At 36.4% G+C, this 12,616-nt stretch overlaps 1 protein-coding gene across 1 annotated transcript; it reads left to right on the forward strand.

Annotated features, from left to right (window-relative positions):
- Positions 1–428: 428 nt before the first annotated feature.
- LOC133526616 (uncharacterized) lies at positions 429–2,836 on the forward strand. The gene is made up of 2 exons (XM_061863309.1): positions 429–711; positions 2,727–2,836. The coding sequence occupies exons 1-2, from the start codon at positions 429–431 to the stop codon at positions 2,834–2,836; spliced, it is 393 nt and encodes a 130-aa protein (XP_061719293.1).
- Positions 2,837–12,616: the final 9,780 nt, after the last annotated feature.

Consider the following 12,616-nt stretch of genomic DNA (forward strand, 5'->3'; position numbering starts at 1 on the left):
TCGTTCCATCCATTGAAAACCTCATTCGTAGCGTGTACGGAGACCTGAGCCATTCTTGGGTTTGTGAGAGATCCATACTCACGCCCATAGAGGAACGGTCCATGCTCACGCAGAAAAATGAGTAGGCGGAAATCGAAGGTGAACATGCAGTATATAATTCCATTAACACTGTCTTGGATGAAGGCAATGTCACAACATAACTAAGGAACTCTACCGGGTGGTAGAGTTCCTTAGTTCCTTAGCTCATTGAGTGCTGCAGGAGTGGTGCAGTATATAATTCCATTAACACTGTCTTGGATGAAGGCAATGTCACAACATAACTAAGGAACTCTACCGGGTGGTAGAGTTCCTTAGTTCCTTAGCTCATTGAGTGCTTCAGGACTCCGAGCACACACATAAAGCTGACCCTGAAAGTTGGAGTTCCAATCATGCTTCTTCTGAATTTGTCGCCTCCAAAGTTATGCAACGGAACCCAGCTAAAAGTAGTGCAGCTGCAGCGAAACCTCATTGAGGTGCAGATCCTGACGGGGTGCGGCGCTGCAGAAGTCGTGATCATCCCGCGCATCCCCCTCATCCTGAGCAATTTCCCGTTCCACTTCAAGCGCCTACAGTTCTCCGTGAGCGTCTGCTTCGCCATGAACATCAACAAGTCGCAGAGGCAGACGCTGCGCGCCGCTAGCGTGGACCTGTGCACGGGCAGCTCTACGTGGCGTGCTCGCGCGTTACCAACTGCACGGAGCTATTCGTGCTGATGCCCGCCGGGGAGACTCGCAATGTGGTGTACAAATAAATATTGTAAAATGTCAATGTTATGTAAATATACTATTACATACCTAATGATTAGTATGTAACTGTAGATATAATTATATGTATACATTTAGTTGTGCATACATAAACATATCTGTAAACAAAATGTAAATACTCGGCCACAAGTTTTTGATATCTACGAGTATTCTCCTTTCCTCTAATCCTACTTCTAACTAATAGGTATTACACCTAAATTCGTTCTTACCTTTTCATGCCTTTTAGACTGATTGGTCTGGAGCACCGATTTGGATGATATTTTCCATGGACATGATTTGGATAGGTACAGTCAAGGACGTAAAAAAATATACAAAAGTGGAACTGTATTGTCCGATAAACATCTACTACTCTATGTCGTTTAAATCACGTCAAAAATTTGAATAAGGACGAATTTGAAAAAAATAACAATTGATTTTGGAGTGTAGTTTTATTAAGTGGTAACTAATTGTAAAATATTTTATCTAGACTACAGTCCTCTAGCGTATCCATCTCTCAACTTTACTTCAAGTTCCACCTCCAGGGGAGAGGCAGAGAAATTAGCAGTGAATGAGCCGGTTACTGACACAGACCGAAAACCACGCGGGCGGAGCCGCGGGCACAGCTAGTTTAAAATACGTATAACGCGGCATTATTTAGTCACAATGACAAAATATTGAAAAGTGAGATATACATATTAAAAATGATCCCACATATTTCATAAAAATGGCTTTTCCTTTGGGCTATTAAATTAAAACTAACTTAGGGCTGTCAATCCGTACATTTTTAAGACCAAACTTTGTCCGAGAAAAATGTGTCTAATATTCTTTTTTTTTGCCCTTTCTAACTGTTGCCGCCATTTTTTTAAGTCTCGGTTAGTGAGCATGCATACGTGCCTTAGTTAGCGAGGGGGGAAGGAAATTAATCGCATCCCCATCGATTTTGCTTATGAACTTTTTTAATTCGAGGGTTGATCGCGAGTTTTACAACGACTTTTATAACTGTTTTGGGCGCGTGCGTGTGTCTGATTTTTATTATTATTCTTAGTTTACATTTTTCGTATAAATTATAAAAATATAGCTAAGTAGCGTTCTTAAAACCGAAAGTGTAATTGTTAAGTTATTTAAATATTATTTTCCTACAAATATAAACGAAAATAGATTCCTGCCGACCCGCGCAAAATCGCTTTTTCGAACAAACGCAGTCCTCATTTACCTCTCTGGATGTGAATATTATTGAAAATATATTGTACACAAATTGAGGTATATCAACCACAACTATGCCCCTTCGTATGTTTTTATTTTATTTTATTTAAAATTATAAGAAGAAGTATAGGACTGTTAGGTTAGTATTTAAAAATTAGTATGGAATTTGTTTTTTGCTCCTAATTCTTATAATAATCAAAAAATTGTATAATGTCAAATAAAGGGCGTAGCTATGGTACAATATACATAAAATTACGTAAAAATATTTTCTGTAATGTCAATATCCAGAGGAAAACGGGGACTACGTTTGTATGGAGAAGCAGTTGTCCCCTTTCCTCTTAATGGTATCATCAACTTTTTAATTTAAAATAACAACTTAACTTAAAACTTAACAACTTAAAACGTAGTACCTATGAGGAAGAGGCAAACGAGTACAAATCCTACACCTACACGACTACTTTGAAGATTTATTAAAAAAAACTGCAATTGTGGCTTTAGTTGTTATCATCAAGGTTACACCTAAAGTTCTCAGAAATATCGGGGAAATTTCATATTCGAAATGGAGATTTTGATGCCTTTACAAAAATATGAGAACTTTCCAAAAAAATCGTAAATCGATATATTATCACAATTTTAGAAAAAATCCGATGGCACATCAGTAAAACCAACATACCTACCTAATATCAAAATCAAACTGCTCTAAAACTGCTACAAAAACGTGACTACACTATTTCCTCACAGCACAATTCCATGCAGTGAACTCAAACATCATTTGGGCCACCCCTAGAATATTAGGATTGGCACCCACTGGCCCTCCGCTGACCGTGACCGTGAAACTTAAACTGCTGTGAAAAAGTCCGGTGCGGACGATTGTGTTGTTTTTCAAACGCGGCTGGTTTTAGGCAAAGGGTGAGTTAGGGAGATTTTGAGTTTACGCGTTGTGGGTAAAGAAGTTGTAAGCCAAGAGCATGGTCTATGGTCTGTGTACAGTCAGCATCAAATAAGGGGTAATTTCAAAAACAAAAGAATTATGAAAATAACTTATAATATTTGTTATATAGTGCCTCTGGTTGCCATTTTCAAAATTACACCGTTTCTGAGTCGTCAAATATATACCTACACCAGTACCTACACTAGAGTCTGGCTAGCCAAATATTGTTGACAGATATTTCCTTGTGGTATCACCAACTGTCTATAATTTTTAAAAAAACTAAAAGTCTGTTGTCAATTTATGTCATTCATTCAAATTCTTCGCGGTTTTTAAGGGGTTTATTTAAAATAATATTAATAATGACTATACCGAGTGAGGTCTGCAAACTATTATTTAATAAAATAAAATAATCACGGCAATGTGCAAAGTCGACGCGAAGTGTTGTATAACGAAAAACTGCTATGTTTACAAGACGTAAACAATTTAGTAGGTTGGTGCTCTATTAATATCTTGATACTTTAAGTACTAGTTCTAACATTTGCTTATAACTTTGATTAAGTACGTGAATTTATTAATACCTGAATCTCATGAATAGTTCTAAGTATGTAAAGAAACGGATAAACTAGAAGTTCTGGAAAACATCAATAAAATAAAAACATTGGAACGTAACGAGTTACTAACAACCAATATTTAGAAGAAATCTGTGAAGTGACTGGTCAGTAGTAATTTGATATAAAAATATCTTGGCGAAACATGTCTTTATATGTCTTTGTACTTTACATAGTGGTAGAAATCATGTGAGCAGACTTTTAGTGCACGTCAACGTATTTTAAACTTATTTCCTTAGGTACCATACGTGTGTACAGAAAATAGAAAATATTTTCTAGTATCATAACTATAATTCCTACTACACAAAGTGTGACCAGCCCAAGAATTTTTGAATTTCCCGCCAAAAATTTGTGTAATATTTCAGTAGCCAGAAAAAACCCATAGAACATTTCAAATAGAGACCAGCCAAAATGTACGAAATAGCCAAATTTTATTTCGTGATATCGGGGTTGGTCCCATAGTAAAAGTTACTCAAAATCAGTATGACCTAAACATTAACGGGTTTGAGTAAATGGTTTTAGTTAATTTACATACTGTATATGTGGGTATATAATTATGTAAGTATAGATTGTCTTATTGTTGTAGACTTTTATTTTTACCTCCCAAATATGTTCTCACTGCTGTCGTGAAATTTTTTATGTACTATGTACACGAGATCAAAGTTATTTACATCTCGAGCGCTTTTGAGTCCCTGACTACGCTCAATTCTAAATTAGATTCTATTATATAATCTTTCGCTTGCACGGGACTCAAAATAAGCACTCGAAGAAATATCAAAGTTTGCTTCTTGTTGTACAAATAACTATTACCCATTCATTCGCACAAAGCACGGAAAAATAACCCCACACATCTACGCAAACCCTAAACCGATAGCCTAAAAATAATTAATATAAATTAAAGAACAAGATGAAGACACGAAAGGGGCAACCCCCAACACCCCCTAAAAATTTAATTCATCACCGGCTAAGACATATCCCCCTGTAGTTGTCCCTTCCCCCTTTCTTTGCCTTCTTTGCTTTTTCTTGAACATCCTATAACTTAATTTGACCTCCAAATCAATTTCAACCTTACACGCTTAAGTATAAAGTTCAGTTTTGTTTGTAAAGTAATGTTTCTTAGGTTGAAAGTGGTTTGCTGTATACAGGCTGTTTCATTCGTTCGCATTGAGAGCTTAAAACAAATATACGCGAGTCTGAGATAAGGTTTTGTAGGTCTTTAGAGATCGTTAAGTCTATCGCTGTTGGGTTCGATAGGACGTGGTTGACTCTTGCTAGGATCTTTTAATTTCTGAATGTTTTAGGTGTTAGAATGGGAATGCGTCAACTGATAATCGTGTGGAGTACCTGGGAGACCGAATTTTGCTCGGAAAACATACAATAACTCAAAAATTGGCACACATATAGTTCGAGCTAGTGTTGGTTAAGACTAGAGTCCTTTGAGTCCTCTGCTTTGAACTCGATCAGTTTTTCAAACTCACGTATTAAGTCTAAACTCGAGTTCTTTTCAACTTGTTATAGACTCGAGTCGTTTTCAGAGAGCTCTCAATTTTTTGTTTGCAAAATTTCGAAATGCTTTGTCTTTAAGTAATGTTCGTGGATTGGGGATACAAATTTTAAAATAACGCACAATTTCTTTACTTTTATTTAGATCAAATGTATGAAATTGTTGACGGAGTCTTTATTCGCAGACTTAAGTCCTTTTGACTTAAGTCTTTTTGTTTTGCTCTCTTAAAAAAAGACACAATAAATGACTCGCCACGGGACTTAAATGACTCGAAAGTTTTTTAAGCGCCGAGTTTCGTAAAAACGAGTCAAGTTCTTCAAATTCAGACTCAAAAGACTCGAGTTCCTACCAACACTAGTTTAAGCCCAAAGAAAGGTCATAGGTTTGAATTTTGGAAATCTTCCCTTTACTTCTTTTTTGTCTTTCCTTTTTTTTTGAAATTGGAATTTACTATGGAAGTGAGATATGACTAATTCTACGGAAACGAAGTCGAGGTTAGACGCCAGTATAGAATATAGGTACGCAGTCTATAAGTACCTAATTCCTAAAGTAAGGACGCTAAGCACGAAGAATTTCGAACATTCACCCGCCTGTTCTTTTTCGCACGCGCGTAATTAGGTATATGTATTGCTGTTCCGCCCATGTGACAGCGGTCAATGCCACTGTGCGAGCAGAAAACCAATAATGGCGAGTCAATGTACGAAATTCTTTGTGCTTAGCGTCCATACTAAAAAAATGCAAATAGAGATCGCTTACTGAAGAACAAAAATACGGAACCCTAAAATAATGCCAGCTCAGCGTCAGCACTTTATAAATCTTTTTAATAGCCGACGATTTTCCTCGGGACCTTTAGGTTTTAGAATTTTAAGTTCAATCATTTGTACGGAATAATTATTACAGTAATTAATCACAAACATTTTTTAAAAATAGCATCGGTACTAATTAAAGGGTTATTCCCAGAAATTACCCAGTAGTAATTTTACCACTGGTGAAAGAAAAAAAAATTGCATATTCATTCACGTAACATTACGAGGAAACTAAACAAATTGATTGAAAATATTTTAAATTTTATAATTTCGAGTAGAAACACTAATATATTAAAAGAAAGTGCAGAACTGGAATCGAACCAGCGTCCTCTGCATTTGCGGCATATGCCTAGACCACTCGCCTACCCAGAGCCACGGGTTAAGAGATGAGGAAATTCGACACATGCCACCGTGGCCTAGGTAGCCGAGTGGTACTTTTGTACCAGCTGGGAATAACTTAATTAAGGATCCCTATAAGCACAAGTGACAACTTAAAAACCGATAGAATCTATAACCTCCACACTCCGTATTGATTAAAAAAGCAACATAAATTAGCGGAGCGGAGCGGGGAGGGAGCGTTGTTGTCAAAAAACTTTTATAAGTGTTTATGTGTACGTGCCCCCCGCTGACACCCTTTCGCGTATACCCACATTCGTATAAAACACGGGTACACTCGAAGGTGGGGGTGGAAAAAGGCGAGATAAGTATTGGTGACATCGAAATGTTTGTTTAAATAATTACTGTAGTTATTTAACACGTTATTAATTGTTAATTGAATAAGATGCACAGAACAGGCTTCGCCATCTTACAGAAAGCTCATTTAAACAAAATAATACAAAATACAAAATTCTTTATTTCATAATAATATACATTTATGTTATGCAGGGGATGTAGCCGCCTGGTGAGCAAAACAATGCTTGTGTTGCGAGGCATCGCTCTTCCCTAGGTTTATAAGTGACACATATATTTTTTTCATAATAAAAAAAACTATTTAAATTTATAATGCTCTATAAAGTCTATTTTAACTATACCAATTTTTATTCGTAATTTCTACTAAATAATGAACTTTATCAGAATGGAAAGTTCTTCACTCCCTCACTTTAATTTAATTTTCCCAAACGAACCATATACAGGGTACCTATGTTTAATTTGAAACAATTGCCTACTTACTTTTTTTTAATTAAATGAGTGAAAATATATATAAGGCATAGGGCAAAAAACCTTTGTTAAACATAATAAGCTAAATGAATTAGTAACAATAAATGCATTTATTTACCAATTTTTCTCATTACAACATCAATGTCCATCCATATTAAAACTAACACTTCCCTACACAAAACACCCTATCCCCCAGCGCCTGTACACTGACATACAAGTACATGTAAATTAAACACCACCGCACACAGACACGCACACAAATAAAAACGTAAAGAAACACTGCGGAGAGGAAGAATGTATTAAGAAAGCGCGAGCGAGACCGCCTTCTAATTAGGCCGGCGGGCGCGAACGGGACAGAAACAATCGACACGCTAATTAAGAATACAAGAAGAAAGCGTTTTATGTACGAATTTCGTGTTAGTGTGCGCGCGTAAATGTGTGCGCGATTTTCCGTTTGTAACGCGTATGTGTAGGTGTTGTGTTATTAACTCATTATGTGAAGAGTTAGTACATAGCTTTATTTACTCGGTTAATTGAAAAGCGGTTGATAAGAGTGGTGAGGACAGCCTATCGAGTCACTTCGATTCTGATTTTAAAGTTCGGTTTTTAACGTTTGGCTTTTGTTTTGAGGTTAGGTTCGTTGTTTGAAATTTTGAATTTAGTACACAGAATTAAATAGTTGAAATTATCTAATTACCTTGTAGAAAGGTTAGTTGACACCCACTGGGCCTAAGATGTACGTTTCTCACTGAACGGGCGAAGTCGGGCCGCGTCGGAGCGCATTTTCAATGTGCCTACACCTACATTATGTGTGGTAGACGCGATGGAGTCCAAGTCTAAAATGCGCTCCAATGCGGCCCGACTTCGGCCGTTCGATGTTAATCGTACTTAAGACATCGCTGAAAACAGCACCTTATGCAATTTTTGGTTGTATTCGATTGTGGGATCTTTTTCATAAGTATATGTTCAATGAAAGTATGAAAGACGGAGCGCTGGTGGCTTAGTGGATATGACGTCCGACTTTTAAAAGTCGGACGTCATATACCTATTCATTCGAATATTCGGAGGTCGCGGGTTCAAATCCTGGCTTGTACTAATGAATGAGTCTTAAATTTCGGAACTAATGTACGGAATATCAATTGATATTTGCCACTATCATTTCGGTGAAGAAAAACATAGCAAGAGAACCACGTCCGCGAAGAAAGTCAAAGGAAGTCCCCAACCCGCTTTGGATCAGCGTGGGAACTACAGCCCAAGCCCTCTCGCGCATGAGAACAAACCTAGTCCCGGCAGTAGGATGTGAATAGATTGAATTAATATTTTACGAGATTATAAAATTCAAAATTCAAAATTCAAAATTCAAAAATTCAAAATTTTATTCTGCAAGTAGGCCTCAAGGGCTCTTTTACAAGTCAATACAACATTTATAGTAACATCATATAGTGACATGAAAAATACATAACAACATTTATAAATACAACAGCCAATACCTGGGTAAACATTACATTATAATAATCTTAAAATAAATAATTAATACAATACAATAGAGATGTATAGTCTCTATGGTTAAAAACACATTAAATCTGGAGATGTAAAAGGTCCCCAATGTCAGAGTACTAATATTAATAAAATTTGGAGGTGTAAAGTCTCTCCAAGTGTCAAAATAAAACAGCAGTACCTATTGCAAATTATCTAATATTATTTTTCAGCTTAAGGTCGTATCGTTGAACAATAAAATAGAAAAATGCGGCGCTTGCTTGCTTGCTTCCCGAAACCCGCGCTCATCCCGATAACGCGCGTAGTGAATTTGCTTTTGCGCTAGCTTATTCTATAAGGTCGTATTTGAACAAACGGGTTTTACCGTTTAAAGTTAAAAAAAAAAAACAATATTAAATCGAAATGTCACAACTACAGTATTGAAGTGTGTTTTAGACTAAGTAATCTACATGAAAAATATAGAGGATTGAATCGGTCCCATTTGCCTGTATAATGAAAATGCTTGTTTAATAAGAGGCATCTTTGATACGATTTTCTCTTCTATAAAAGTTAAACAATCGTGTATCGGCAGCTACAGAAATGAAGTCGATGCCATGAATAACCAGTTCACCAAACAATACTTTCATGAGTTTTGTAATTGCTGAGATAAATCAGGATACCTGACGCCAAAATTACAATGCGTCGTCTTAATATTAAGGTGTATATCAATTACCAAAGCACACTCTTTATGCCTTGACGTGTGAGTATGACGCTTAAATGACCATTATACGGCTAATTATGGGTTTAAGTAAGTTTCACTTATAAACCTGCCTTTAAACGATAAGTGGTCTATAGCAATTTGCGGTAATGTTATGATCATGTTTTTTTTTGATAACGTATATTTTATAGTTAATTCATCTAATCCATAATCTAATAGAATAATCAAGACTTTATCTCGGAAATTAGGTCAACAGAGACAATTCTAGTCTCGTACTGTAGCAAATTTGTTTACTTTAAAAACGCTCTGAGAAGATAATATCAAAAACTAGTCCTTTAGGGTTATAATCGCCTAAATTAAAAAAAAAAAACTAAATTTTCGTGGTTGTCTCGTTTTATGTCAAAGTTGCGTTTGGCGCTCGAGTTCACAAACTTGGATTATTCATTAAACCAACATCATAAACAAGTCCCCATTACGAAAGTCGACTAAGTTACTGGACTACTATAGTGGCACCGGCGTGCGTGTGCCCGCACCGTGCACCCGCCCTGGCTAGCGGACGTCCGTAGTGCCACGAAATGGTCTCATCTTAGGATAGTTTCCCACTGAACATCCCGTTTTTTCCGGGTACGATTTTCTGCAAGATCCCGTCTTAGTATGGACACACAGATTGAGATAGAAAATTATTTATTTTTGGCCAAAACGTACAGATCAAAGAGGTACAAAAAATAAACTTACACATAACATTACATCATATTACATGACATTACATGACACATATTAGCCACGAAATGCTCGTGTGAAGGTTGCTATATTAGCACATATACTATTTAAACGGGATCCTGCAGAAAACCATACCCGCCAAAACTGGATGTTTAGCGGGAAAGAGCCCTTAGCATGATTCTGGCGACTCGACTTCCAGCGCTGATCTTCCGATGAGACCTAGCCGTGAAAAATGATACAATAGACCGTAATAATAATAATCAATTTTAGGTACATACTTATGATGAACTAAAGAGTAAAATAAACTACCTCCACACCTCTGGAGTTGCAGGCGTCCATAGGCTACGGTAACCGCTTACCACCAGGTGAGCCGTATGCTTATTTGCCACCGACGTAGTAAAAAAAACACTATCATCATCTTCCTCGTGTTGTCCTGGCATTTTTGCCACGAAATGATATTTCGTTTATAAGTTCCGAAAAACTTATTCCGTTCCGAAAGCCGAAGTTTGAACCTGTGACCTTCGGATTGAAAGTCGCACGCTCTTACCGCTAGGACGCCAGCGCTCTTGGATGCATCATGATTATCGGATCTTGGATGCGTCATCAAACATAAGAATTAGATCTCATCGGAGAATAAACTTCACTATAAGTACTACAGTCAGCATCAATAGTAGCGGATGAAACAACGCACCAAAAGTATCTGACATCTCAGATAACTTTTCCAAATATAGATAAATTTCTAAAATCCACGTTCCAAAGTACCTACATCTTTTACAGTCTCAGTTGTCCTACATTAAAGACATCATTTTTTGTTTAGCTGTTTCAGAACGGTAGATACTTACACTGAAAAAAATAGATAGCCGAACTGGTTTTGTAACTTTAACTAAATAACTAAACTACGGTTATAAGAATATAAACTTTGCATAAATTTACAAACTTATTTTGTAGTGTATACCCAGTACCTGAACACTGATAGCCAAACACGGTTTTGTAACATATAACACATAGTTCGCAAGTCCCAATTTTTGTGTAAACAGTAACCAAAATTTTGTTACAGTTATGCAAACATTTCTTTCAGTGTATGAAGCGTTATTTGATCCGTTATTTTTGATGCTGACTGTACAACTTTTTTATAAATTATCAATTTGTTTACTCAAAAACTTTGCTAGGTAACTCGTAAAAAACTTAACCAACTCCACTATAAGTGGAAGCGTAGTACGAAAAACTAACCAATGAAATAAACAATATTGCTCACTTTACGGTATCGTGTTTGTGGCATATCGAGAACTTTTCCCTTTGTTCGAGTACGTTTGTCTTTACTTGTCTTTGTTTATTTAAGACTAAGAGCTGGCCCCGGAAAATGGATGATATTAAAATAAAATAAATAAATATTTTTTATTGGAGACAACATAGATCCATATAATTTTTACATTTATGGTTTAATTAAAATTAGGTACAAGTAAAAATGATAAAAATTCATGACTAAAGTACTTAGATAAGTGAGTATTTGATTAATTAATAAAATTTAATATTAGTAATAAGATTAAAGGATGACTCGCGCTAGACCGGGCCAGGGCCGGGCTGGAGCGTCCGATACGTCATTTTCTATGACGGCTGATCGGTGATCACGTGGAAATCCATAGAAAACGAAGCGACAGCTTAAAGTTGTCTCATTTATAGAGGACGGTCCTATATTTTATCACAAGAATAAACATTATTACGCATTATAGCGGAAACAACTACGGAATGAAACGGAATTAAATACAAAATTTCCCTTAATGCACCAAACCCAAAACTCTAAAACTTGCATCCTTGTGACCAATTTCTGATCTCCACCGATAAACAGCTGTATAGCAGAGGTATAGCAAACTAACTTGATTTGTTCTCAAAATCGCGAAACAATTTCCGGGTCTAAAGTTCGTCTAAGCTAACTTTATATCGATATGAATAGAAGAAATTGGGGCTGTCATTACAAACGTCATATTTTTATGGAAATGTGATGTTGATGATGATATTGCCACATTTTATCATTGCAAAAGCCTTACAGAGTAAGCTTGGTCCGACCCTAACTCTTTGCCTATTTGCAAGATTGCACCTGGCGTGTTCTGAAAGTCAGTGGAAAGTTTTGGAGGACGTTAGGGATAGTCGGAGAATTTGATTTTCATAGTTCTCGATCGAGCATTGAGCAGAGCAGTTTAACTAAGTATTTAGACATTAGTCCATAAACTGCAATTTGCAATAGGCATTTGGCGAAGAATGCATATCTAGTGTCAAAGAGTGGACTGAAGAGAGGTGGGTTGTCAAAAAGAAATCGTAGCCACAGTAAATTTACTGCCATCTTTCGACACTCGATTAAAACTTTTAGAACGCCATTTGACTTTGATCCTTATTCTTTCACTGATATGTCTTAAATTTGTTAAATATCAAAAAGTGGCGCCATGTGTCAAAAGGTGGCGGTAAATTTACTGTGGCTACAAAGTTTTCTTTTACAATCCACCTATATTTAAAATTCTATTTGCTAGTGTTGCACACGTACAGTTGCATATACAGGCTGTTTATTTAGTCACCTGTAATGACCAACTCCGAAATTGCAAAAAAAATGTTAATACATTTTGGCTGTCTGACCTTGATATTTTCAATGCGAAAGTAAAAAAATTTTCGCGATTTCTAGGTTGGTCCCATAGTAAAAGTTGCCCTATGTGACCTATAT

The sequence above is a fragment of the Cydia pomonella genome, chromosome 16 (genome assembly GCF_033807575.1).
Source record: "Cydia pomonella isolate Wapato2018A chromosome 16, ilCydPomo1, whole genome shotgun sequence".
NCBI lineage: Eukaryota > Metazoa > Arthropoda > Insecta > Lepidoptera > Tortricidae > Cydia > Cydia pomonella.

Excerpts from the sequence above, each read along its gene's own strand:
- LOC133526616 (XM_061863309.1), top strand. The coding sequence starts at position 429 with ATGCTTCTTCTGAATTTGTCGCCTCCAAAGTTATGCAACGGAACCCAG. Across the intron at positions 712-2,726 it reads CACGGGCAGCTCTACGTGGC|CACAATTCCATGCAGTGAAC; the intron begins GTGCTCGCGCGT and ends ATTTCCTCACAG.